Below are 27,397 nucleotides of genomic sequence, written 5' to 3' on the forward strand. Positions count from 1 at the left end.
CTGATTTCTGTGTAATACAAGCTATTTATAGACATTTGATAGGATTAACACAAGGACATGGCCATTCTGATGCCATGGCTACATACCCCATTTTTAGCATCTTCCTGAAATATTACTTGACATATAATTAAGTATTCTCTACAAGTCATTTTTTTCGTTCAATTAAATCAATGCACTATAAATATCATACAATGGAAAGGTTTGGTTTTGACAGGTTTCAATCCTCACAGCCAAATGTGCCACATATGATAATCACATGTTGCTCTATTCATATGAATATCATATGTTTCTCATATGTAAATATTGGCTAGCTGACATATAACAAGAAATATGTGAGTGATAACTCACCAGTGATACCCCAGCTTTCAATCATGATTTAGGGAGACTAAAAAGTCCTTGGTAAACAGGAAGTTGTTGAATTTTTCCAAAAGTGAATATCACCAGATAGCATACCTACAGCCGCTGTGATGAGTAGTTGCTGAGAAAACTGTGACAGAATAAAATTGTTATGGCCGGGGGTATAACTTTTAAATATACAAAAACGTGATTATCATGCAATAATACCCAGTATTAAGGTGGTAGTCCTAGGGTAGGGAGCATAACTCATGAAATCAGAGGTATGTTTGTATTAAATTCAATTTCATCAAAGCCTTTCAAGCTTTCATTTGAAACAGAATGAAATCAGTCCAAGTTATCTTGATGCTTTTATGAGATTGAAGCAAAATGCTGAATACAAACGTTAAAATGATTTTCAAGAGTTGTGTCCCCTACCTTGGTCTACTTCCTTAAGTAAACTGAAATGTATTCTAATCATCAATTCGGAATTCATGTGATAATCATAAGTTGCCTTTCAGACGATTCTTATATGTGGCAAATTTGGTTTTGTACATTGTATATGGGATCTTTGAAATTTTATGAAAAAAAATTGTTTGGTAACATTTGAGGAGGAAGACCTAGGGTAAGGGACATAACTCTTGAAATCAAAGATATGTTTGGATCATATTCATTTTCACCAAAGCCTTTCAAGCTTTCCTTTGAAATGGAATGAAATCAGTCCAAGTTACTTTGATGCTTACAAGAGAGTTATGTAAAATGGTGAATACAAACATTCCAATGATTTGTAAGAGTTGTGTCCCTTACCCTAGGTCTACCTCCTTAAGATCATGTACCAAGTAGTTTTAACATTGGTAAATAATTTAAAATTTATAATCAGCATCTAATTATGTCATTATAAACATTGTTTATTTTGTGTATCACAAATCCATGATTTGAAAGAACTAAATAGAAAACCAAAGAAAATAGTTGCTGTGTATAGCAGTACTTTTATAACTCTGTCTTCTAATATATATCAAAACAAAATGAAATTCACTTATGATTAGGTTTCATGTACATAAACTGCAATATTCAGTAAAAATCAGGCAGTGGGTGAATCATGAGAGGACAAAAACACACAAGTCTTTCAAAGTAATCTTATTTAAATACATACATGTACATGGCATTCATGTCTTTTTTACGTGACAATAATTTGAGGTATTAATTATATGAAATGTATTACTATTTCATCATCAAAGGGAGATAACTCACTTAACCCCTATCATTCTATTGTAACTTAGAACTTGCTTTTCTGCATCCTCAGACATGTCTAAGACTGAAAAACTGTCAATTTGTTCTCAATTGACCATGATCAAATTTTTTTTGCATTTTTTTCTTAGCATGATTCTTTTTTATATTTCTGCCTGACACTTTTAGACTCCAGTATTTAATTCTGTTCAAACTATCATCAACAATTGAGTTAATTAAATACACAAGTGTTTGATGCAAAATGTATTCAATAATACCTGTTTTACTCTTGGAATAAAAAACATCAGAATGGCTCCAATGATAGGTGGCACTCCAGCAGCATGAAAGGCAACTCTGTAAGAACCCATACTATCATACAAGGCACCTGAAATGAATACAGTGCTTTTCAAAGTATCAGTCTCTCTAAGAATAATGCACTTGGTGAAACATGGTATAAACAAACCACCATTTTGAAAGTGCAATTTGACTATTTGGAACAAGAATAAAGGGGAAAAAGGCAAAATTTTCCATATCATTTTAGGTAAAACGATTTATAATTAAATTGAAATGCGCTAAAAATGAACATTTCAAGGGCAGATAACAATGTAAAATCAAAGTGCTGATAACACTGGCGGTTTTTTGATTCTTGTGAAAATTGTAGCATGAACAAAATTTCAAATATAATATGATGTTAAATAAAATTGTGATCATACATCGCATTTAAAATACTATTAAGAACAGTCCCTTTTTAATATGTATAAACTGGAATTCAATTTATACTACTGATCCAACTTCACACACATTTACAAATTTTTGTTCATTTTCACTTTCTTCCCTAATTTTAAATCTATCCAAAAAGTTAATGTGCATTTACATTCAAAGGCTATATTAACAGAGTATTTATCCTACATAACAATTATACTTAAATAAAACCAATATCAGCTTAAGAAAATAATTTCCTGACACAAGATTTTCAAAATCTAGACACTTTTATCAATTTGAATTTTCCCGCTAATTTTACTAGGTCAAAATTACTGCTCTTCACTTCCTGTTTATAAATGGTAAAATATCAATGATAGGATGGATAATTTGACTTATAAGTGTGTTAAAATGAAAATACAATGTATTAAACACATTTTATCCTTCCAGATACATTACTGCAAGAAATAAATTCCCTACATGTAAATTTATTACTAAATATTTTTCAAAGCCAAAAAGGAGTCCCTCAAATCTTGAGTTGATATGAAGACTTGATCTTAATTTTATTTGCATAATTGATAGAATATTATTGAGCAGATGAATTGCAAGAAACATATTCACTTCTTATAAAAGAGGTATTGAATGATATAAAAGGAATTACATGTGGACTATATTTTTGTGTAGTGTTCAGAAATAGTAGGGAAGTTCTAGTGATAGACCAGTGACATAAGGTATTTTGATCCTGGCAGCTACATGTACACTTAAGATTTTATAATTTTTTATCTTCACATACAAATAAAATACCAATCAAGATCAATTTTTCTGGGCACCTTTGTCTCTGTGGTGTGGGTCAGCCATTGTCAGTCTTGTTTTCAATACTTTTTACCCCTGCTGAACATGATAAAGGCCGTAATGCCATAAACTTGGGCCCATTTTCTTTATATTTTTTACGTTTTATTTGTATTTTATTTGTATGTAGCTCCTTTTCACCTTTCTAATGTGGCTATTGTTCACCTATTCCTTATTCTCATTTTGAAGACATTGTCTTATTAGGCATTCTGAAGGGTTTCTCAAAGTTTTTTTTCTTGCAAAAGATATGCATGAATCAGTTATCACCTTCATTTGCATGATTCTTAGATTGACTTATACTTATATAATTATTTAATTGAATTAATAAAAAAGTAACCATTATGGGCTAGGATCACATGATTTATAAAAATGTCATCAAAGCTGTTGACTAAACTTTCTATTTTAAAAACTTGAACCACTCTGATTTACAGAGGATTGGTTTGGATGAAGGTTGATGATACTGCTATAGGCTTAATCAACTGATTACATGAGGACAAAACTTAAACTTTTGATACTGCATTAATTATGGAGTTTCAGAAAGTCTAGTCCTTATTAGCATATAATCCTAGCCTCCTACAAACAAAATGATTACTAATTCTCTGTACTGTAAACCAGGAATCTCATGGTAGCTACCATAAATTGTTCACTACTTTTGTTTCATGAATAGCAACAGGAAAAGTAAAGTTGTTGCCAATATATTCCAATTTATTTTTATTATCAAATTTCATACAATTAAACAAACAATTATGATAAAACTGCAGGTAATTACCTAGAACCTAGACTTAGAACAATAAAAAAAATCATGAAAAAAAAGAAACAAAAAACAAAAAAAAACAGCTTGATAATTTTCTAGTTTACAGTAATTAAAAAATGTGCAACTGAGTGATGTTAATTGGTTATAGTTACCTGCAACAGGTGGTCCAATTGTAAAAGGTATAGCAAATATTCCCAATAAAAATCCTATCGCTTGTGATGCCTGATATTGCCCAACAATATCAAAGGCAATAGGTCCAATGAGGCAGACGAATACACCGTCGCTCAATCCCAGGACTAAACTAATGGTAATTAAACCACCAAAGCTAGCAGAAAAGGGGATACATGCAGTAACGACTCCCATCACCAGAAATGCTACCTGTTGCATTGTTACACGATTCATAAATTTTAAATCAGCAATTTTGCCAAAGACGAGTCGTCCAATCGCTGATGTTATCTGTGTACATGTGATCAGAAATGATCCTTTTTCATCCGGAAAGTTATCTTTAGTATGCTGCACCTGAAAAAAATATGGAATTTTTTTTCTACTAACAAAATAAATAGAATGATTGTTTCAAAATACAAAAAAAGCAAAATTGGTAATAAGAATTTCATTAAGGATAGTATCAAGTCATTTCTAATGAAGCAGGGAAATTTTCTGACCTAATGGCGACTGCATTTAGTCGTTGACAACCATAACTATGATAAAATAAAACACTTCAAAGAAAGTGCTATTCGTTACCTAACCAAATGCCAAGGAATGTGCTATTGGTCTATTGTATCAGCAGAGCATATATATAAATGGACCAAGAAAGTTCGATAGGAAAGACAGTTGTTGCTATACAAGATGATATGTCATAATGTTCCTCAGCTAGGCAGTGAAAAATAGAAATTTAATTGAGATTTTTTTTTCAAATTGCAGGGTAGTTGATATGAGCATACAACATATACTTTGGCATGGCAGGGCTTGGGTAGAACGAACAAGACAAGAAAATATTCCCCATGGAAGAATACATTGGGCATGCCCAAAGACTTAACTCAGTAATAAAGCCAAACAGAATCTATTATATACCAATTACATACCAATAATTCATATTAATGAAATATAGAGGAATGTACTTCTGATAATGTTGAATTACATATATGTACACACAGTGAAAATACAAGAACTTAATACAGTGCAATATGTAAAATATTTGGTAAATTGCTTCAATTTATGGGTCAAAATATAAATTGCAAAAACCTTGAATTACATGTAGTCATAGCTTTCCTTAATCCTTATACAACCCTCCCTTTTTCATTTAGATGACTAATATTTTGGCATGTCAATACATGCACATGTATAATCTAAATTAAAGCTAGTTTTTGTCTGCAAAACATATATCTTCCCTCATCCAGCAAACTGGGTCCACTTGCAGTATCCATCACGTCCACAGAACAGCTTCACAAAATTCCGTTGAGAGGCTGTAGAGAAGTTGCGTTAACTGGTTGAGTAGTTCCAGAGAATTTGAACTGACAAGGTAATTATGAGGATTTTTGTCAAATTTCCAAGTTCGAAGGGCATGCAAATTTCGGAGTTCAAAGAGGCATAACTCCAACAAAAATTAGGAGATCAAAATTTCCTGGTAATATGCACAATACATATGATGTCCTTGTTACATACCACATTTCGTAAAATTTGGTTCAATAGTTTCTGAGGAGTTGCGCTGACAAGATTATCTATGAGGATTTCTTTGGCAAATTTCTAACTTCAAAGGAGCATAACTCCTAAAATATTGGGGTAACAAATTTTCTTGGTAATAAGCACAACTACATATAATGTTCTTGCTACATACAAAGTTTCATAAAATTTGATTTGGTAGTTTCAGAGGAGTTGCATTGACAAACTTTGTGATGGACAGACAGATAGACAAACAGGCAAAAAACAATGTCTCCCCACCAAAGTAGTCTAATTCTTTATTGAACAGTTTCAGTTTTAAAGTTCAAGTGAATTTCCTTTAACTGTTTTCTTCATTCTAAATTAGCAAAATCTTGACATATATGTTATATTAACTTACCAGATGAACAAAAGGTACAAAATATCCAAATAGCGCTATTCCTAAGGACAATGCCCAGATCAAATATGCCCTGTTCCGAAAGATTTTTGTGTTCAGGAAAGTCTTAGCAAATGAACAGCAGTCATTCATATGTTCCACAACACTTTCTCTTGATAATGTTATTGCTGCCAGATTCGACTGTTTTGGAATCAGTGGCTTCCACGTCAGCGTACAGAATACAAGGATGAGGTACATTACTGCCAATACTAGAAAGGTGTACCTGATATGGAGAGTTTTTAGAAGATATGGCAAGACGATAGACAGAATTATAGAAAATAGTGAGCTCCCAAAAGCCACGATACCATTAGCTAATCCCATGTGTTTGTCAAAATAATGGCCTAGAATGGTCAGGGAAGGTGAGTATATCAACCCAGCACCAATGCCAAGACAAGCACCAAAAGTAATATATAGAAGTTCAAGTTCTGTGACAAAAGAACTGGAGACGAGTCCAACTAGTCCAAATAATGTACCGATGAAAGCTATAGGTCTTATTCCAACTCTGTCGCTGAGAATGCTGGAGACGATGCTCATGAGAAATGTGAGACCAGTTGAGACAGATCCAACAAATGCTGAAAAAGAAATAAAACACTAGAAAACAGTTTTTTTAAACATGGATAAACATATAGAAAAAAATTCTAGATGTTATAAGTTACATTCATAAAAATTATCACAGACCAATTGCATAAATATCTCAAATTGATATTTTCCTCAAATCCTTACTCAACTCAAAACTTAAACCAGTCATTTCACTTTAAATTAAAGACTTGATGAAAACCTTTAGGTTTGAGGAAAAGCTTAATTTGATATCTTTTATGAAATCCCTGCCTAGTGTGTTATATAATTTTAGACATTTTCACATAATCAATCAAAAAGAAATAAAAATTTTAAACAAGTAACACATTTCTCACTTTTGAGAGAGGGATATTTGTATTTTTAGCCACGTTAAGAGTTCTTTATTTTTACCCACATGTGAGACAAAACATACTATGTTTGAGATTTCACAGTAAAATGATTTAAAGAGGTAGACCTAGGGTAAGGGACATAACTCTTGAAATCAGTAATATGTTTGTATTATATTCAATTTCACCAAAGCCTATCAAGCTTTCACTGAAACAGAATGAATCAGTCCAAGTTACTTTGATGCTTGCATAATAATGATGTAAAATGCTGAATACAAATGTTTCAATGATTTGTAAGAGTTATGTCCTTTAACCTAGGTCTACCTCCTTAAATCATGTTTAAAACACAACATAAATAGCAGCAAGCACGGCGATATGAATTGGCATACAATGTACTTATCATACTACTAATTTTAAAAGTGAGAAAAGGAATGAAATACCAATAGACAATAAAAATCTCAGATACAATATTTTCTAACTTGAAAGAGCCTCATTAAAGGACTTAAAATGTTATCCTTAAGTGTCTGTGATTTCATTATCTTTGACTTTGTTAGACTCATAATTTCTTTAATAATTCTTCAAAATTTTTGCTCCAAAATAACTTTAAGAAAAAAGTTTCACCAAGTGCAGCATGATACAACCACAGTGATCGAACCCTGAACAGTTGGGACAAGTGTGGACACAATATTCGTTTTTGACACCTTTGAGCATAAGGACTTATTTACTATATAGAACTTATTATAGACAGATCAAATGGTTTAGACATTATACTGCACAAAGTTAATTGAATTAAAAATTTTCAAAATCAGACCAAAAATTTTTTTTCATGTGCAACCCTTTTAACCTTTTATAACTACAAAATGGAAAGAGATATCTGAAATTTGATTGAAAAACACAGCAATTTCTTTAACAAGAATTCATTATATAAAAATAAATCGAAATTGAACCAAAAATTAAAGATTCAATTTTTTCAGATGTACCCCCTTTGACCCCTTGTAAATTGAAAACCATAACAGGTATCTGAAATCAGATTGAATATGGCAGGCAGGGATTTTTATGGAGAATTCAATAATAAAAAATTTCCAAATTGGACTAAAAATGAAAAGTTTAATTTTTTGGGCCTTGCCCAACTTTGACCCCTAAATAAACTTGAAAACATTGTAAAACACATAAAATCTGCTTGTAAGTTTGTTGACCAAAATAAAATAAGAAACACAATAAAAAAGAATAATTCAAATTGGAAAAAAAAACCAAACATTTCTTCATGGGTTTTATTTACCCTTTTAGGCTCCTTTTTCTAAAACAGGGGACTACAAAGTTCATATTAAATAGGAACCTTCCTTTTGTGGTTAGTTAAATTATATCAAAATTTCAGAGCTTTGGTCAACCACAACTAAAGTTTCTGCATTGAAAAGAAGTGTCCCAAGACAATGACCATGCTAATGAATATACCATACAATTATACGAATGGACTGTGCCATGCATTTAATCCAAATTCTTTGCGGTTGTATAAAAACCAAACCAGTATGCATACATGTACATGTATACATAATTTCAATGTTACAATTATATGTATTTTTAGTAAGAAATAGTAGAATACATGTATAAGATTTCTGACAAAAACTTATACATTATTTTTTTTATCTCATCTTAAATATCTGAGACTATAGACAATGTACCTTTCTACTTAGACACAGACATTTTTTTTGGCCTGAACTTAAATACTAAAGATAGTACATTATCATCTTTAATAAATATATAATTATCAAAACTGTTTATTCATAGTTTTAAATCAGAGCTTTGACACTGTGTCTACAGATAAAAGGAGTGTGTATGAATTTAAATTACATGAAATGACTTAACTGGTTTATCACTAGTTTACTGGTTTACCAAGGTCAGTTACCAAATAAACTTACAATCTGATACTAGTGGATACATTTATGGAGTTTTTTTTTTCAAATAGTTGCTTTTGCTTGTTATCAGCACAATCATATCAAATTCAGTCTTTGTACCTAAGATAGATTTGTATGTATGTTTTGGTCAGAGTTCAAAACAATAACATATAATTGAGTTTTTTTTTTAAAGGGAATGTGATGAAATAAGAACATTGATCATTGCCCATTTGGTAACTACTGGTTTTATTCAGAAGATTCACCTTAAAATTTTTAAAGAGCTGCAAATGTATTCCATTTATATTTGTTTAAATTGAAATTAAAACTTTATTATTTCCAAACAAACAGACAGACATACATGGGAAAACCAACATATATTGTCCTAGAAAGAAAATTAAAAAAAAAAAAACCTATGCTCATAGGGACGGAGCATCATCCAATTCCTACATATGCAGAAACATAAATCGTTCAAAATCTTTGTCTGAAATGACATAAAGAGGAAATGATAGAGCAATCAAGGGAACCAAGATTCTAGCGGAAATCAAAAGAATGTAATCCAGGGTCAAAGGCCAGACTTAAAAAACAGATACACTCAACAAAGAACATGTCATAACCAACATAATACATACAAAGTCACAAAAGTAAATGAGCAACGTTGACTCCACCAAAAACGGGGAGCATGGACCAGGGGCACTGGTAGGGTAAGCGTCCTCTGCTTTTCTAGAAACACCCGCCAAGTTGCTCATAAAAAGTCAAGCCCAGGGTAATCCACATTGAACAAATTGGTTTTCATGGTGCAGATGGATACACTATAATGATCCACAAGTTCATGATGACGACCATGATGTATGTATGCATTTAGGATGTAATTGTTTGAACTTTTAAAGCAGATGCACCTCAAACATGTATGTTGTAGGAATTCTTGCAGATTCCCGTTTTTTGAGATATCAGCGACCATTACTACAGATTGGTGCATCATCAATAAAAATAAATGTAACTTGAGTACAAATAGCTCCATCCCTCACAGGGAAAGCCTTAACTCATATTAAATGTAAGTATTACTTACATGTTTTGAAAGAAATAACTGGATCTCCCTTGGCATACTCCTCAATCAGAAAAGTATAAAGAATTCCAAATGTATTCATGATACTAAATACAGTTCCATTGCACATCATAGACGTGAAACACACAACCCAGCCCCATCCACCATCAGGGGCAGTGAACTCTTTACTGATCCCCCTCGTGATTCCGTTTTCCGTGTCCCGTCTCAGTGGCTGTTTTGACTCCATGTCAGAGTTTGATGACATTTTGCTGCTACTCCTACGAATTCTCTCCATTTTTTGTTGTATTTCAATTCAAAAATCCTACAACATATAATTTGAATAGTTGAAATTTAATTTAGAAAATAAAAAATTTGATACCTGGAAATGTTCTTCAAGCCTTTGGTTATTTCACACTAATTTTTGCAGTGTACCAATTTTTTGTGATGGACAGAAAAGTGCAAAAAACAGTACTGGTACATGTACTTGTAAAATTAATTTCTATTTATACATGTACAGTGCATGTATAACACATATCATTTCTTGACATCTTGAAAACTGATATCTGCAAATATATTCACTTGACAGAAACTAAGACAACTTTCAACCTTGAAAATTAATACATGTATATTTATAGTGTCACAAGTCCAAATTTTGCTCCGAAGAACATAGTTTTATAAAATCACTAGGATATACGATGTCAAAGATTTGTAAAGACTCAATATCAACACACCCCATACACCAATGTCATTTTAAGTTCATCTAGTAAAAGCATGATCATACATGTATATAAGGCAAATATAATCTTGATACCTTCTTGATATAAAACTAATGAATGTAATGCTACAAGCATCTTGACTTGAACAACACAATAGTGGTATAAATAATAGAATAGAGTTTTAACAGAAGAATTGAAACTTATTACCAATAAAGTAATAAAAAAGACACTATTATAATGGCTAATAAAATATCTGTTATTACAATATACACATAGCAATGTAGAGCACATGTATACATGTGCTCCACTGCAGAAACAAATAACTCAAACAAGATGAAGGAATTGTATATTTTAACAAGAGGCTCTCAAAGAGCCTGAATCACTCACCTGACAAGCCATACCCTGTTAACTAAGTAAGTAAAGGTATCATGCTTTGTTACCATGTTTGACGAAAAATTGCTGAAAAAGAGCATATTATTGCTGTAAGTTCAAAAGAGTACCTAAGGCACTGTAAACCATTGGAAATGCCTTCAAAGTGTTTTTAGAACCTCTGGAAAAAGTTTTGGCAGGGATCCCCTATGCCCTATTATTCCACAAGGCATGAGGGGCATTAGACCAGTATAGATTTGCTTAAAAAAAAACCATAAAATGAAGTTAAACCACAGCTATCCAAAATAACCATAATCACCATTCATATCAGGAGACCATATTTACTATATAAACCAATTATTGTTGAAATCAGAGCAAGTATAAAAATTAACGAGAAAATGGCTGCCTAGAACAATCTTTCTTCATCACCATTCAACTTAAAACACCTAGTTTCCTAAAGATGGAATCTGAGCACCTAGTAAAAATGGTTGTGAAATGTGAAATGGCAGCCACTCTGAAAACGGCTGCTTAAAAAATAATTTTAATACTGCAATCAACTCAGAATATTATGTTTATCTTATTGGCAGGTTTCATTTTCATTATTTTTCTATAGTTGAGGAAAAACTAACAAAAAAAACCATTTTGACCCTATATTCTATGTTTAGTAACGACGGCCAAGTATTTTTGATGAAAAATTATAAATAATCAGTTTGTGGAGGAAACCAAAAAAGAATTATGCCAACTTTTATTAAATTTTGTTGCAATTGGTTTCAAAGAGTTGTACACATAAAAACAACAAGAAAAAATCTGTTTCAGGGGATATAAATCCTGCAACAGGCAACAAATCATTTTGAAATTTTGGCAAAGGTCCATCTTCTGATGGTGAACAATAAAACTCTCCATCAGAATTTGCTGAATTCAACAGTTTTTGAGTTATTTGCAAAAAACTGTATTTTGACCTTTTTGTTCTATTTTTAGTAACAGTGGCAATGTTTTTTCATCAATCAAAAGTTAAAACGGTCATTTTGTGCAGGACACCCTGAAAACAGTAATACCAACTTTCATTAAATTGTGTACAGTAGATTCTGAAGAGAAGATTTATGAAAGTAAGAACATCAAAAACATCCAAAAAGGGCAATAACACCAACATGGGTCAACAGATCTTCACCCAAAATTACATCACAGAAAGATCTTATCATGGTGAACACTTTTATCATGTGTCAGAATTTGGTTAAACCTAACATCTATGTGTGAATGTCTATACTTCTACCAAATGTGGAAACAATTAGTGTGACATTAAGTCCTATAACTCCTCTGAAATTTGCTTAATCAAAATTTAGGTGTGATAGAATGAATTACATATATTATGATAAAAAGTAAAACAATTTGATCAGGGGTCTCAGAAGTGATGTCCACACATTCTACAGTGTCACTTACACAGAAATATTCAAGAACCATAACTCCCATCAAAGGAGAAAGTTTGGTAAAGGCCCCTTTTGGCCCCATAATTTAGGCATTTTTGAAAATTTTTCTAGGTAGTAGTATTATAGTAAAATTGTCGCAAACATTTAATATAGGATGTTTTTGACAAATTTATGACTGGAGAAACAACAAATTTTCTTCATGCTGACTGTTTTTGAGGCTAAATTATGCCCGTACTGAACGAACTTCTTTGTCAAATCAAAATGAGAGTGTGAAACGAACAAGTACATGTGAAGCTTTACAATCATTTCAAATTTGAACAAAATCTGATCAACAAAGTTAATTTGGAGGAAAATCTGGTGTTCAAAAAGAACTTGTACGTGTCATAAATACAAAAATATTAAAGTTCAATAATTTTGTAAAACAACTGTCCGTTCATAAGAACTGGATGTTTTATTACAGATATTTTATTGGCTTCAAAAGTATTTAACCATATCACACTTTCAATGAAGTAGTGAGCTACATGTCCAAAATATCCCACCGGTCAACTTTTTTAGACCAAGCCTTTCATTAAGAGGCAGTACCAGGTACTTTTTCTCTTCTAAGCTCTGGGGTTTCATTATTTTTTTTGCAATATAGGTACCTTTGGTTTTGTAGGAAGTACTTTTCATCATTTCGTTTAATAAAAATGTGTAAAATTTTAAAATTCTGGAGGTATCTTTCATTAGTTTAGAAGGGAAAAAGTACCTGGTACCACCTCTTAATGAAAGGCCTGATAAGCTACTGAAAAGTACCTCCAGAATTTTAAAATTTCAGTTTAAACTGATCGGTGATCGATGACCGATCGCAATTTTTGTTCCACTGATCAGTTCAGATTTTTTTAAGCTAGACCACTGCTTTACATGTATCACAGTCAAGAGAAATTATAATCATGAAAAATGTATTGGTGATACAGGTATACATACAACTACAAAATCCAAATGTAGAAAATACTTTCAAGTATAAACGATTATAAACGCATTATTTATCTTCAGTAACTTTAAAATGTTTTTTTCATTCTTTAAAAAAAAATATTTACTCACAGATGCTACTTCACATACTCATCCACCATACATGTTTGTAAAAACTCTTAATTTTAATACACAATTATATGGTTTTGAATTAGTACAAATTTCCTAGAAAACTGTATACATACATTTACATGTATAATGTAAATAATAATAAATATGATTAAATTATGTCACCATTAAATTGTTTATCAAACAATACTTGTCCTTTTCCACTACTGATACACATCTTTAACTACGCAAAAATAGTAAGAAATGAAAGGTCAGCAACTTTCAAAAGATAATGCTTTTAACCTTGACATACATGTATGTATGTTTAAGAATAAAAAGCACCTTACTACGTTTCAAAATATCAACTGAATTTATAAAGTAAAATACAAATTACCTTGCTGCCTAACTAAGCTATAATCCTGTTTTCCATAAATACATGTAAGTAACAAGTCAGTTCAATCTACCCTGATTTTTAAATCATTCACACATCAATATTTAAAGCCATTCACACTACTGGAGAATATCAAATGTTACTTTCTCATAAAATTGGTACAGATCTGAAAAAGATGGTAATTAACTTGTATTAACTTTACATGTACATGTATGACCAACTACATGTAGATTTGTTAAAAGGCCAAACCAGGTTAATTATCTGAACATTATCAGATAAATTTGACAAGAAATCTAAAAATACTCTTCTTTAATATAGCTGCAATAAAGTAAGAGAAGTGGACAAAATCCAGCAATTAAAAAATAATTTTAAGTTCTGCACTTTTTTGTTCTGTTGAATCCTGATTTTTATGTAAATGTCATTTGATTTAAAAAATCAGCATTAAACTACAGAAAATGCATGTTCATAATAATTGAACAAGTGTAGATATAAATACATGACGTAATTCAACGGACCAAACAAGCAAAAAAATCACTTCCTAATTACACTTTTTTCTTCTCACTCTTCCTTAAAATTCCAAATAAATTCCTGGATGATAAACAATAGATATAAGATAGCCATCATACAAGTACAAATCGTAGGTCTGGTTTTGTCCAGAAAAAAGGTCAACCATCTTGAAAATTGGTAATGTTACATCAGATATCGTTAACATGTGTAATGGACTAATCTTATTAGTAAATACCCTACCCACTACTAAATTAATCTGTACAACACACAAACTATTAGAGAGCAATTATTTCAGCATTGATTAGAGATACAGTGGAACCTTTCTCAAACAAACCTTATTAGACTTTTATATTTGTTTAGTATAGTCAGATGTTCAGTTTATCCAGGGTCAGAAAATACTTAAGTATCAATTTTTTATAAAAATCAAACAAAAAGTGATTCATGTATGTCAAAAACCCACCAAACTCACTTTTTTATCTTGTTCAGAAACAGTTTCTGATCACATAACCATGCAGTCTTAGTTTTTCATTTGGTTCTTGCTTTTTTGAGATCAACATTATATAGATTGTGTATGACATTGACAATTTGCAAGAGTTATCTTTCTTGATTTAGTCTGATTTGGTTGATTTAAGTGGAAGGTTAAAGTGTGGTTTTCTCAAAAAGTACAGATCTAAATAGGGAAAGGACTATTGTCACATAAAAATACAGCACAGGTAAACCAAAAATGCATTGTTTCTTCCTTGGGGTTTTCTACACCATAAATCACCTTACCATAGGCAGTGCCTGAATTTCATATGGACTGGTATTTAAACTGATATAAAGGAAATTAAAATAGCTAGCTAGTGTCTGGTTTTGACAGGTTTTTGGATTTAAATTCAGGGTTAAGGAAGTAGACCTATGGTAAGGGAAATAACTCTTGAATCAGTGATATATTTGTATCATATTCAATTTCACCAACGCTTATCATTCTTTCAATTGACACAAAATGAAATCAATCCAAGTTACATTGATGCTTACATGAGACTGATGTAAAATAGTGAATACAAACGTTCCAATGATTTGCAAGAGTTGTGTCCCTTATCCTAGGTCTACCTCCTTAAGTTTAGAGTATTTAAATAATAGTACAGACACCAAATTATTTCATGTCTGTCTAAGCTTAAAGTTCTATCTTGCAGTATGTGTCTTGCAGTAAAGATAAATAATTATACATGTAGTCAACTAACACATGTATAAAAAATATCAAAAAATACTAGCTAAAAAGACAAGAGAAGTACTTTCTTTACATGAACTGAACTATTTTGAAGAATAATTTCTCATTATATCTTCTTGTTTTTTTTTCTAATTCAATAAAAATCACATCAGCTAATACATGTACATTTTTGTTGTACATGTATGTATCAGAGTTAGACCTTGGATGGATATAACTTTTTTTTTTTTTTACCAAAAGTAATATAAGGCTAAATAAAATTTCATCCCCTTCATCCCCCTAAATAATTGACAATTTTTTTTTTTAAATTGGGGCGGGAATTTCAAAATCGGGATTTTTTCACTTATGTTTCTAGTTTTGAGATACCATAACACACAAATCTTTCATTTCTTGATGACTTAATGATGTTTCTCCTCTGAAACTGATGTGGCTATGGATTTAGAACATACATGTATCTATAATTCATAAAAGCTAAAATAAGGCTAGCAAATACTGGTAAGAAATAGTAATCAAGGGAACCAAAGATATAGCGGTTATCAGCAGAATGTAATCCAAGGACAAAGACCTGACATAGAAAACAGACATACACAACAAAGAACATAAAGTAACTAAAATCATACAAACAAAGTAACAAAAGCAAATGAGCAACTTGGACTCCACTAAAAGCTGGGAACATGGATCAGGTGCACCAGTAGGGTAAGCGTCCTCTGCTTTTCTAGAAATATCCGCCGAGTTGCTCATAAAAAGTCAAGTCCGGGGTAGATACAGAAATAGAAAAAAATTGTGATGCTTGGATGAGAATCTACCAGTTAAGTTTACTTTGCCAAATGTTATGAAGTTTGCATTTCATGAAAAAAATAGATATGAAGATATTAGGGTGAACATACAGTATACCAATTTAATTTGTATCTCAATGAAAAAAAATGGAATGGTCCATTTTTTTGTCCAATGTCAGTTAAGAATTTACTGTTTTTTGACTTCACAAAAGTGACTCAATGACAGATATTTTGTTTTGTCTCTGGAAAAACCATTCAGGGCAACAGGTTAAAATGACTGACAACATGTCAGTAAGTATTGGGTTTGTTTTTGTATCTGGATGACCTTTAATTTTTAACTCTATACTTTTAAGTACCAATCTGTGTAAGAATCAGGCACATCATTTTCCCAATTAAGTCATTTTGGCCTAAAATATATTCAGTACAACCAGAAAACAACTGAAAAGCTATTTAAATTTATCCTGAAGTATCTGTGACAGATATTTTTTTACTGCATTTCCTGCACTTTTTTCCTATACATGTATAGGGAAAAAATGCAGGAAAATTAAGAAGGCATACTATACAAACACTTTTATTGTAATTTCTGGGGGTTGTGAGGTAAAAATACTTAAAATTATGCAATAAAATCTCTGTGTTTCTTTTCATTGTGTGCCACAATTTACACACTTTTTGCCTGATTTTTAGGCAGAGAAGTACTTAAATACAAGTAATATAGTAACATGGGTAGTAGTTTATCAGTCTGTACCAGAATATATTCAGCAATAATTCTAAAATACTAGTATACAAAATCTCCCAGAAGTCCAAAACTGATTTGCTAGTCTGAACAAAAACAAAAGACTTTTTTGTAGTTCTAATCTGCATTTAGAACAAATCTTGCAAAAACTTGAATGACTGGTATCAGAAATAAAAACACTAAATGATAAAAATTACTTCAATCCTCTTCCCTTAGGAATGTAACTAATAATATGAATATATTATCTTGTGCAAAGAAGTCTTGTTTCCATTTCTGAAGAATAAACAGTGACGCGGTTAATATTGCACATAAATCGAACAAAAGTTCTTTATACAAGATAATATATTCAGATATTTAAGTTGCATTCCTAATAATTTAATGTTTTGGCAAAAACTATAGTAAATTAATACTAATTTATTCCAATACACATGCCTTTTTTTCAGACAGGATTATTTCATTGGTAAAAGTACTCTGGTTAAAAGTGGTGAGGTTTGAAGTTCATGACCATGTTTATTGATCAGGTGGTAGGAAAATTTTGCATCCAAGATAAAAACTACCACATCTTTTCTAACAATAAAAATGGTCATCTTAAACAATTGCATGCTTAAAACACTCACTTCTGTGTACACTTTTAGTTACATAGGTTCATATCAATAGATATGGAGATTTTTACATCTGAAGTACAAAAGTACACAGTGAGGCAAGGACATAGGATGTACAGTGGGTACTAAAGGGAAAAAAAATCCCAATATCTACAGGTATTAAGTAGCACTCCACATAAGAATCATGCAAATTGTGATTTATGGTTGGAAAGCATACATATTTTTATTTTTGATATTTTGTTTAAAACTTAGTAAACATAGTAAACATGTGACTATGCATATAAGTTATAACCCAAGTTCATAGGATATAAAAATTATATAGAAGGTATGGTAGAATTCAAAATCAAGAGAGATAACTCTGTAAATGACACATGCTAAAATACAATAGAAACTATTGGATTTTCCACATGGATTATCTCCTAAGAGCTGACAGACTGGAATGAATAATTATATATTTCATCATATAGACCTATAAAGCAACAAAAATATGTAGCCTTCTTTTTAGGTGTATCATATTTTACAGAATTTGAATGATTCTCACAAGGTATGCTACTTTACATAAAGAATGAATTTAAATGTAATATCAGTCAAAGACTGCCTTTTTTACAATCAGAGGGCAAAAACGATCGACTTTCAAACATAAAAGTAACTTTTCTCTGGTATTCTTTTGATAATGTTATGAATTTGAGAAAATTGAAATTCTTTTTTATTCAAGTGTAGGGATCTCCTTTGGTAGAACTATACAGGTAATGAAAATATAGGGTTTATTAAAGAGTTTTTTTAAATATTTTGGCCCCATAATTTGCTGTTAAGCAGTCATTCATACATTACGTGGATCGACTTATTTTGCATATGCCGAGACTAAATATGCATATAGTTCACAGACAATTATCCTGTAACAGTAGGTTCAATAATGGTCATTTAAAGATAATTTCTAGTGTTGCTGGAAAATTTTCTAATACACAAAAAATCAACATGAGACATAAATCTCCTGTCTTATTTGAAATTATGGCTTTCTTTTGACTAAACACTATTGAATCTAATTAGATATGATAATAAAATATGTCCAATTAAATCACTGAAAATTTTAGGTATTTCCCTTAAAGTGATAATTTCTGCTAATTGCATATTTTTTTCTGACAAATAGACGATGCAATTAACAGGAATCTACTGTACTTTTTCCAAGAAAATATTAGTTAATATAGTTAAATACAGCAATCAGTAGCTATAATTAAAATCTTAGGTTAGCGATATGCTGTTTGTTTACCATAACTACTGATACATGACCTCAGTTTTTACATTTTTTCATGAACAACTAGCATGTCCTTATATCCCAAAAGTGTTTTGTGTCACATGCACATGTATATATGTATGTATCATAATTTCCTAATTATTTTCTCAAAGTACAATAATTTCATTTATTATACTTCATGTTAACTTGCTGAATTTTGATTGGTTCAATATGAGGGTAGGTAGTTGTTGTCAATTCTGTATGTAAATTTACAGTTGAATTAAATAATTATGTATGGGAAAATTTGGAAGTAAATAAAATAATATTAAAGAAGAAAACAAAAAACAAAACAAAAGACAAACATTCAGAATAGTCAATAAATAACACATACCTTAGAGGCTGACAGAGAGTTTGTTTTCCCTTGAAAATACATTGCAACCCTTCGCTACACGTAGGGGTGACAATGATTTTCTCCGATTAACAAACTACACTATCGTCCTCTTATCTGTATGTTATTTATTTAATATACATACCAGCTTAAAAAAACAAGTTTATATTTCTTATGGCAGAAACATGTACAAGTGTATTTCATCCATAATTTTCAAAACAAGATTAAAGCTTTGGAATTATTTATCAATACAATCATTAATTTTACATGCAGCTTCATGAATTTCATCCGTGTAACATGTAGGCATTAGTCTTGGACAATATATATATACTTAACCTATACATACACATGTAGTGTGTCATGACACAGCTTTCCATTAGCTGATTTTCAATTTGTTTACTTTGTTTTTGTTTTAGCGTGTCAGAGTGTTCAATGTCCAAAATAAGGACCAGTCAGTGCCTTTACACACCGACTGAACTTAAAAAATAAAATATTCATGAAATTCTTATACCGGTAATTAAATTAAATGCTTATCATATTTTATTTTGTTGGGGCATGGTTTGGAATTATGTCATTGTATTTTTAGAAATGCAATACTCAGCGTACAATTAAAGTATTTTGGGTGATCTATGTAAATACTAGAAATGTGTTTCATTAACTCATGAAACATCATTATAAAAAAGATCACCCAAGGAGATTAGCGTATTTAAATGATATTCACGGTGAGTAAATTCAACTATTAAGGAATAAAGCACAATGAATATACACATTTAACATAGAACAAGAATAGGTATGGTGTCAATGAGACAACAACCCTACCATGATGAAAAATGTCAACAACAAGGAAACCATGTTACCACAGGCTGTAGCTGGCCCCACTGGCCCCAAAACGTCATTATACACAGGTACAGCAGAAGAGTTGCCCCTACGTACTCAAGTAATAAAAATAAATTAAAGGTGATTACAAAACAAGACATACAGATGCCAGAAATTCTTGACTTGGCACAGGCAGAAAAAATGTGGTGGGGTTAAAGTAATTTGGCTTGATCACAACCCTCTCACTTTAAAATCTGGCCGCTGTGGAAAAAATATTACACATGTAATGTATCTAGGCATGATCACAACGCTCTCCCTTTAAAATCTGGCCGCTGTGGAAAAAATATTACACATGTAATGTATCTAGGCATGATTACAACGCTCTCCCTTTAAAATCTGGCCGCTGTGGAAAAAATATTACACATGTAATGTATCTAGGCGTGATTACAACCCCTCTCCCTTTAAAATCTGGCTGCTGTGGAAAAATATTACACAGGTAATGTATCTAGAATTTTATCAAAGAATCTGTCATATGTTCAGGTGTGGGTAACAATTCAGTCTACAGAATAAGAATTCCTGCCATTCATTTTAAATCATCTCTAGGCAAAGTTATCATTAAAAGCATTTCAGGATAGATTCTTTTGTGTAAAATATAATTTCAATGCATAGTTTTTCCATAAAAGTCAGAAAATTTCTGAAGTTTATGAGAATGAAAAAAAAAATCTATAATTTATCACAGAATAAATATTGCAAAAATAATGAGACATCATACTGTCCCATTTCAGCTGTTGGATAATTGCTGCTAAATCATAAGAGTACTTTTATGTTTTCTTTAATGTTCAAATTTAATCATTAATACCAATCTATATAAAAAAACTTTTGAGTATCAAAGCACAAAAATGTTCATGTATAACTTTCATAATATGCATCTGTGTTTTACAAAATTTTCAAAGCATCAGCTGACATACATTGTAAGTTCATTTGATGGTTGAATAATAAGGGCTCTAGAATTGGTATTTCCTGGCTACCACTGCAATTTAAACCTCATCTCAAGGTAATATATCTAAGCTTTTTTTAAGGAAACATAATTGTCATGCTGAACCTTTCCCACGAAGGGCAAAAAAATATCTGAAGTTTGAAAATAAAAAGCTTTGTTGGGTGTAGCATAATATAACCACACACAAATTACTTCTGTTTACTTGAGGCAAGCATGGACACAATGTTAGTTTTTGAAACACTAAACATAGAGACTTACTGTTACTTATGAACATAATGCTGCACAATATTTTGAATTCCTATTTAAGTATAAAGGTCCACTTCAGGGTGCATTCATGGATCACTTTGTATCTCATTATCTCAAAAACAGTAAATGAAAGGGTTAATTTAATAAGCATACCTCTATAGCTCTTGTATTAAGGCTGGGATTTTCATATGGAACCCAATTAAAAAAGTTCAATTTTTTAGGCATGGTCCCCTTTGGCCTCTTATACATGTAACTTGAACACCATAACAAAATCTGAAATCTGATTGAAAAAAACAGACAGGGCTTTTATGAGAATTCTGTTAAAAAAAAATCCTCAAAATTGCACTAAAAATCAACAAGAGGCTCCCAGGAGCCTGAATCGCTCACCTAGTTAAATTTTGCCTTTTAAGGGCAATAACTCTAACAAGAGTTGTCAGACAATTTTGACTCCATTTGATTCATTGGACACATCTGTAAGCCTTATAATAAGGATCATTTCAGAAATTGAAATTTACTGGCTAAACCTAACAGATTTGGAGATGCAGTCAAAAATCTGCTGTCTGACCCCATTGTTCTATTTTTAGAAATGGCGGCCATGTTTTTTCAGCAATCAAAAATTAGTCATTTCATTAGGTTACCCTATAAAACAAAAATGCCAACTTTCATTGAATTTTGTAGAATAGTTTTTTAGTAACAGCGGCCATGCTTTATCACAGATCAAAAATCCAAATGGTCATTTTGTTAAGGATACCCTTTAAAAAAAATACCAACTTTCATGAAATTCTGTAAAGTAGTTTCTGAGGAGAAGATGTTTAAAAATAATAACAATAAAAACAGCAAAAAACATCCAAAAAGGGTAATAACTCCAACATGGGTAAACAGATTTTCACCCAATCTTGACCACAGATAGATCTCATCATGCTGAACACTTTAACCCTCACGTAAAAATTAGGCTAAACCTAACGGTTTAGGAGATATATGCAAAAAACTACTGTCTGACCCCTATGTTCTATTTTTAGTAATGGCGGCCATGATTTTCAACGGATCAAAAATTCCCACATCATGTCCTATGGACAATACCCCAAGGAACATTCAAAGTAAGTTTGGTTCCAAATGGTCAAGTGGTGTCAGAGAAGAGGAGTTTTAAAAGAAATAACATTCAAAACAGCAAAAAACGTTGAAAAAGGGCAATAACTCCAACATGGCTTCATAGATTAAAATGAAAATTTGACCACAGATAGATCTTATCATGCTGAACACTTTTAAGCCATGTCAGAATTGGCTTAACCTAACGGTTTTGGAGATGTATGCGAAAAACTACAGTCTGACCCTTATGTTCTATTTTTAGTAATGGCTGCCATGTTTTTTGACGGATCAAAAATCCCCACATCAGTTCTATGCAGGATACCCCAAGGAACATTCATACTAAGTTTGGTTCCAATTGGTCGAGTAGTTTCAGAGGAGAAGAGTTTTAAAAAATTGTTAACTATGACGACAGATGACAACGACAGATGCCAAGTGATGGCAATAGCTCACTTGGCCTTTGGCCAGGTGAGCTAAACAGACAATATGGCCCATATAAAACCATAAAAGATACTTAAATCTGATTGAAAAATACATGCAAAGACTTTCATGAGTACAAATGTAGTTTAATGAAAAAAATCAAAATCAGACCTGAAATCAGAAAAAAACACTTGTTTCTGGCAACTTTGTGCCCCTTATTCTTACTTGGCTTAAGTCACAACCTCAAAAATCATTCCAAGTCTTCCTTTTGTGGTATGGCATCTATTTCAAAAAGATTTGTTCACTAATAGTCAAGTTACTGTCAGGAAAGCAGGAAAATGCATGTTTCTGGTCCCCCTTTTTGCCCTAATTTCTGAAAAATTAAATCCTTTACCTCAAAAATCAATCCAAGTCTGACCATAGTGGTATAGAATATTGTTGAACAAAATCATAGACATTCCTATGCTTCTAATGGAGTTATATAGTTCAATGCCATGAAATGTTTCAGTCCACTTTTTAGCCCCTGATTTAGAAATAGTTTGGACTGAAACCCCCAAAATCATTACCAATCTTTCTTATGTGATATGGAACCTTATTACAAAATTTTATAAAGATCAATCAACTAATACTGTAAAAGTACTACTGTTTGTGGGGTACCAATTTTTTTAAAGTTCTTTCACAGTACTCAAGTTATTGCACGAAAAACCAAATGTCTACAGATAATAAAAATGACAAAGACAACAATGAAGATTTGGCCACATCAATATACGACTGCAATTTTTTGTGGTCATATAAAATTAATCCTGAATACAGAATAAATATTGGAAAAATAATATCAGACTTCATCAAGTTCATAGCATCTGATTTCAGCTGTTACACTGGCTCCTAAAACATACTTTTTACATGCTTTATGTTTTAATGATAGCATATTAGGTGACCAAAGAGTAGTCAATATATCTTAGGGTTTCTGGTGTTCCCTTTGTCAATTTTACACATATTTACATAATGCAATAAATTTAAACATCAATTTATACTTTTAATAACATTTGTTTTATTTTTAAAAGATCATCTGTCATTTTACATAACAAAACTGTCATTAGATCGGTCATTGTTTATCAATCCTTCAGCAATCCATCAGTTAACGGTCATTGATCAGTCAAACCGTTGCTTGGATCAGTTCAAGGACTGTACATATAGAAAGTATATAAAAGTGAACCAACTTGTATCTATGGTAGATGTTTGGTAGGATAGCTAAAGTGGGTACTTAGCGGTATGCCGCTGCTGTCTTTCACATAATCAACATAAATAAAGTAAAAAAGACAACAACACCCAAGCTATCTCAAGATGTGGCGTCTTCTAATGTGTTGACTAGTTCTGCCACAGATACTGCGACTTGAGAGAATTTGAGTGTTGATGTCTTTTTAACTTTAAACATACATATAACGAAAATAGATATGGTGTACAAATCAAAGAGACAACAACCACACTGCGATGAAAATGTTAGCCTTAGGACACCCATTGGCCTTCAATGAATGATGAGGAAACCCTCATACCACAGGGCAGTTCCACTTCAGCTGGCCCCAGAATATCATTATACACAGGTACAGCAAAACAGTTGCCCCTATATACTCAAGGAACATAAAATTAAACTAAAGGTGAAAAGAAATAATATACACGGTGGCAGAAATTCCTGACTTATGACAGGCACATAAAATGTGCCAGGGTTAAAGTACTTTTGCTTGATCTCAACTTTCCCTCTTTCAAATCTGGTATACATTGATTGGTTGTTTAGGCTTAAATATCCTATGGCAGTTTTTTTTTCATACATTTTAGGACATAAAAGTCAGCAATTTGAACTGATCACCTGAAAGTACTAGTCCTACACATTGAGCCAGAATTATATTGAGCAAACTCTGAGGAGCAATAACCCCAGCTGAGCTTGCCATCCTAGTCATAATGCAAGCCAATCAGTTCCTATCAATGTTTGACTGAGAAACAGTGACTACCGATTTTAGAATCTTTAGTGTGAATCAGTCCAGGATTGAACTGAATATGATATCCTGCACTTGAGGCAAGCAAGCTCTCTGAGAGATACAGTTATACAAATGTATATACATAAAATTCATAATAGATTGATATACATTGTACATGTTTATAGTCAAACACCTGGTTAATTGATCGATTTGAGGGATCTATGACTGATTGGAAACTGATCTGTGATCAATAACATTGCAATTTTTGTTTCACTGATCGGTTTAAATATTGTATGTTTGTAAAAAGTTCTATAAAGATTTCATGAATATTAGGTGTGTTTTTAGGAAGCTACATTAAATGCACCAGAAGGGAGCTAACTGGGCTATAAGAAGTTTATTGAATGGTTAAGTTTGAATTAAAGCTTTTTAAAATATTTTATGGGCCTGGCAAAAAAAAACTTCTCGAAGATGGCAGAAAATGGGGATCTGGCAAGTGAAATTCCCATAATTTCATAACATCATAATGAAACATGTGAAAGTTAGACCAACAGCTCAGAGTAACAAACCTACATGTGTGTTTCTTCCTGTCTTCTAGGTATATGTCTAAGTAGTAAAATTCTTATCTGAAAACCATCAAATCCTATAATCTTTTGTAGGTTCATACAGTGTAAAAATTTCACATACAAAGACCTGACAGTCCTGAGAGTACATAAATAAATCCTTCAGACATTGGATATTGGTTATCACAATCCAAATAAAGTCATACATGTACATATACATGTATGTGTTATTGGTAATTGTACAATTGTACATGTATCTCTAGTTGTTTGTGCATATGATTACAATTAAATATATGTCTACGGGTAATTTTAATTTATTCAAAGATGATCACTGAACAGTTTTTAAATGCAGGTTAATCATGCTAGACTTGTGGTTTATCATATATCAATCTAAAAATAAATTGAACAAAATTGACTTTTCTTGCTTATGTTATGAAGATCTTGATAAATGTACACATCCATTTTGTGAAATCCTTTTTGCTCTATCATTAAGTTGCCAACAAGTCATTTTTTTAGATAAAAAATGTAACTACAGTACAAAATCAGCTTTAAAGTGAAAAGCTCATTTAACTACACAGAAGAGAACATTACAATAGCATGCTAACCACATAGCAAACTCTATAGGAGAAGAATTTATATGAACATGTGTATACATATTACATGCATGTATGCTAATAACTAGATAGACAACCAGCTCCATGGGGGAAGCTTTAGTAGTACATGAATTCTACTTTGAGATTGTGAGCTCCATTATGTCCATAGGGAAAGGCATTACATGAACACTGTATATAGAGTACAGACAGAGACATACATGTACATGCACCGTGACTGAACATCAACACAATGGTGTACCACAATTCATGTGGCAATTAATATCTTTTTAGTATTTGTAGATATTTGTATATTTTGTTTAGTGGTAGAGCTAACCACTCACAATATAAAAGAAAGAACTGGTAACAAAAAAATGTCTTAATGAAATAAATTTATTGAGAACTACACATGTACAATGTAGCATACTATATTGTCATGTAACTTCCTCCCATTTCTAGCTAGCTGGCCAGTATACATGTACATGTACAACTTTTACATATATGTACAGTACAGAAAGACACATACGGTCACTGAACACTGAAATAGTGGTGTACATCTAAAGGACAAGGTCTCTGTGGTGTGAGTTGTCAGTTGTCAGTCTTCTTCTCAATGCTTTTTGCTCTTGATGAAGGTCGAATGGCCGAAAAACTGGGCCCATATTCTTTGAATTTTTTATGTTTTATTTGTATGTGGTTCCTTTTTATCCTTCAAATGTGGCTATTCCTCACGTATTCAAAATAAAAATAAGCTTACCAACACAGCATAAAATTTGGACTAGATTTGTTCTGGAGATAGTTTAGTGTAACCTTTTATTGATGCCACTTCAAGGCTAATTAATTTGGTCAATTTATCTGTTTTTTATAATTCTAGAGCAGAAAACAGTGTAAAATACTTACCTTTAGTATTCGATAACCACAATTGAGTACATGCTCTTGATGCGTCACATACATGACTTATCCCATGACCTAGTCAAATGCAAGAATAAAGTAAAATACTACAACCGCTGTACAGGCTGCGATCAGCTGATTTGTTTAGTTCTATCGACCAGCGTGCTAAAAATAGAAATATATAATCTGCCTTGAAGTTGACGTTTAATACCTTTTCATTTTTATTATTCCAAGCGTTTTCCTTTTACATTATTTCAGGGGTATGTAGGAATAGGGATGCCTCTATTTTGAAGCTATTTGTGTAGCTATAAAACGAATATTCATTGTCAATGTTCAAGTGAAAGTAACTCACACTATTATTCGAAACCTTTCGGCTATTTCGGTCACAAATTTATCAAAAGAAAAAAGAGACAAGTTCCGAATGCCATAAGCATTCGTCCTACCCACAAATTAGGGTACACATACAGGCGCGGATTCAGGATTTCGTATTAGGGGGGGCGAGGCGAAAAAAAATTTTAGGTTAATTTTTTTGAAATATTCTTCTAGGGTGGGTGCAATGTAGATATCTTTTGCGGTAAAATTAGAGAGAAATTAAAGTTTCAACCTAAATCTACCCCTGACAACCCATGCTTTG

The 27,397-nt window shown here is 31.8% G+C and overlaps 1 protein-coding gene across 5 annotated transcripts in view; it reads right to left on the reverse strand.

Annotated features, from left to right (window-relative positions):
- LOC148613899 (monocarboxylate transporter 10-like) overlaps nt 1–27,107 on the reverse strand; it is a 39,290-nt gene extending 12,183 nt beyond the window's left edge. The window contains exons 1-7 of one of the 5 annotated variants that reach the window (XM_088587557.1): nt 26,773–26,922; nt 13,750–13,912; nt 9,815–10,112; nt 5,919–6,526; nt 4,015–4,381; nt 1,839–1,945; nt 87–104 (exon numbers count right to left, since the gene is read on the reverse strand). In XM_088587557.1, the coding sequence (XP_088443683.1) occupies nt 87–104; nt 1,839–1,945; nt 4,015–4,381; nt 5,919–6,526; nt 9,815–10,085 (1,371 nt within the window). In that variant the 5' untranslated portion in view covers nt 10,086–10,112; nt 13,750–13,912; nt 26,773–26,922. Of the gene's footprint in view, nt 1–86; nt 105–1,838; nt 1,946–4,014; nt 4,382–5,918; nt 6,527–9,814; nt 10,113–13,379; nt 13,523–13,749; nt 13,913–26,772; nt 26,923–26,974 lie in introns of those variants that run through there. The other 4 variants (XM_088587559.1, XM_088587558.1, XM_088587560.1 and 1 more) reach the window with 4 other exon arrangements.
- Nucleotides 27,108–27,397: the final 290 nt, after the last annotated feature.

This window comes from Perna viridis, chromosome 6 (genome assembly GCF_037379345.1).
Source record: "Perna viridis isolate PV_CMFRI_1.1 ecotype Kerala chromosome 6, ASM3737934v1, whole genome shotgun sequence".
Lineage (NCBI taxonomy): Eukaryota > Metazoa > Mollusca > Bivalvia > Mytilida > Mytilidae > Perna > Perna viridis.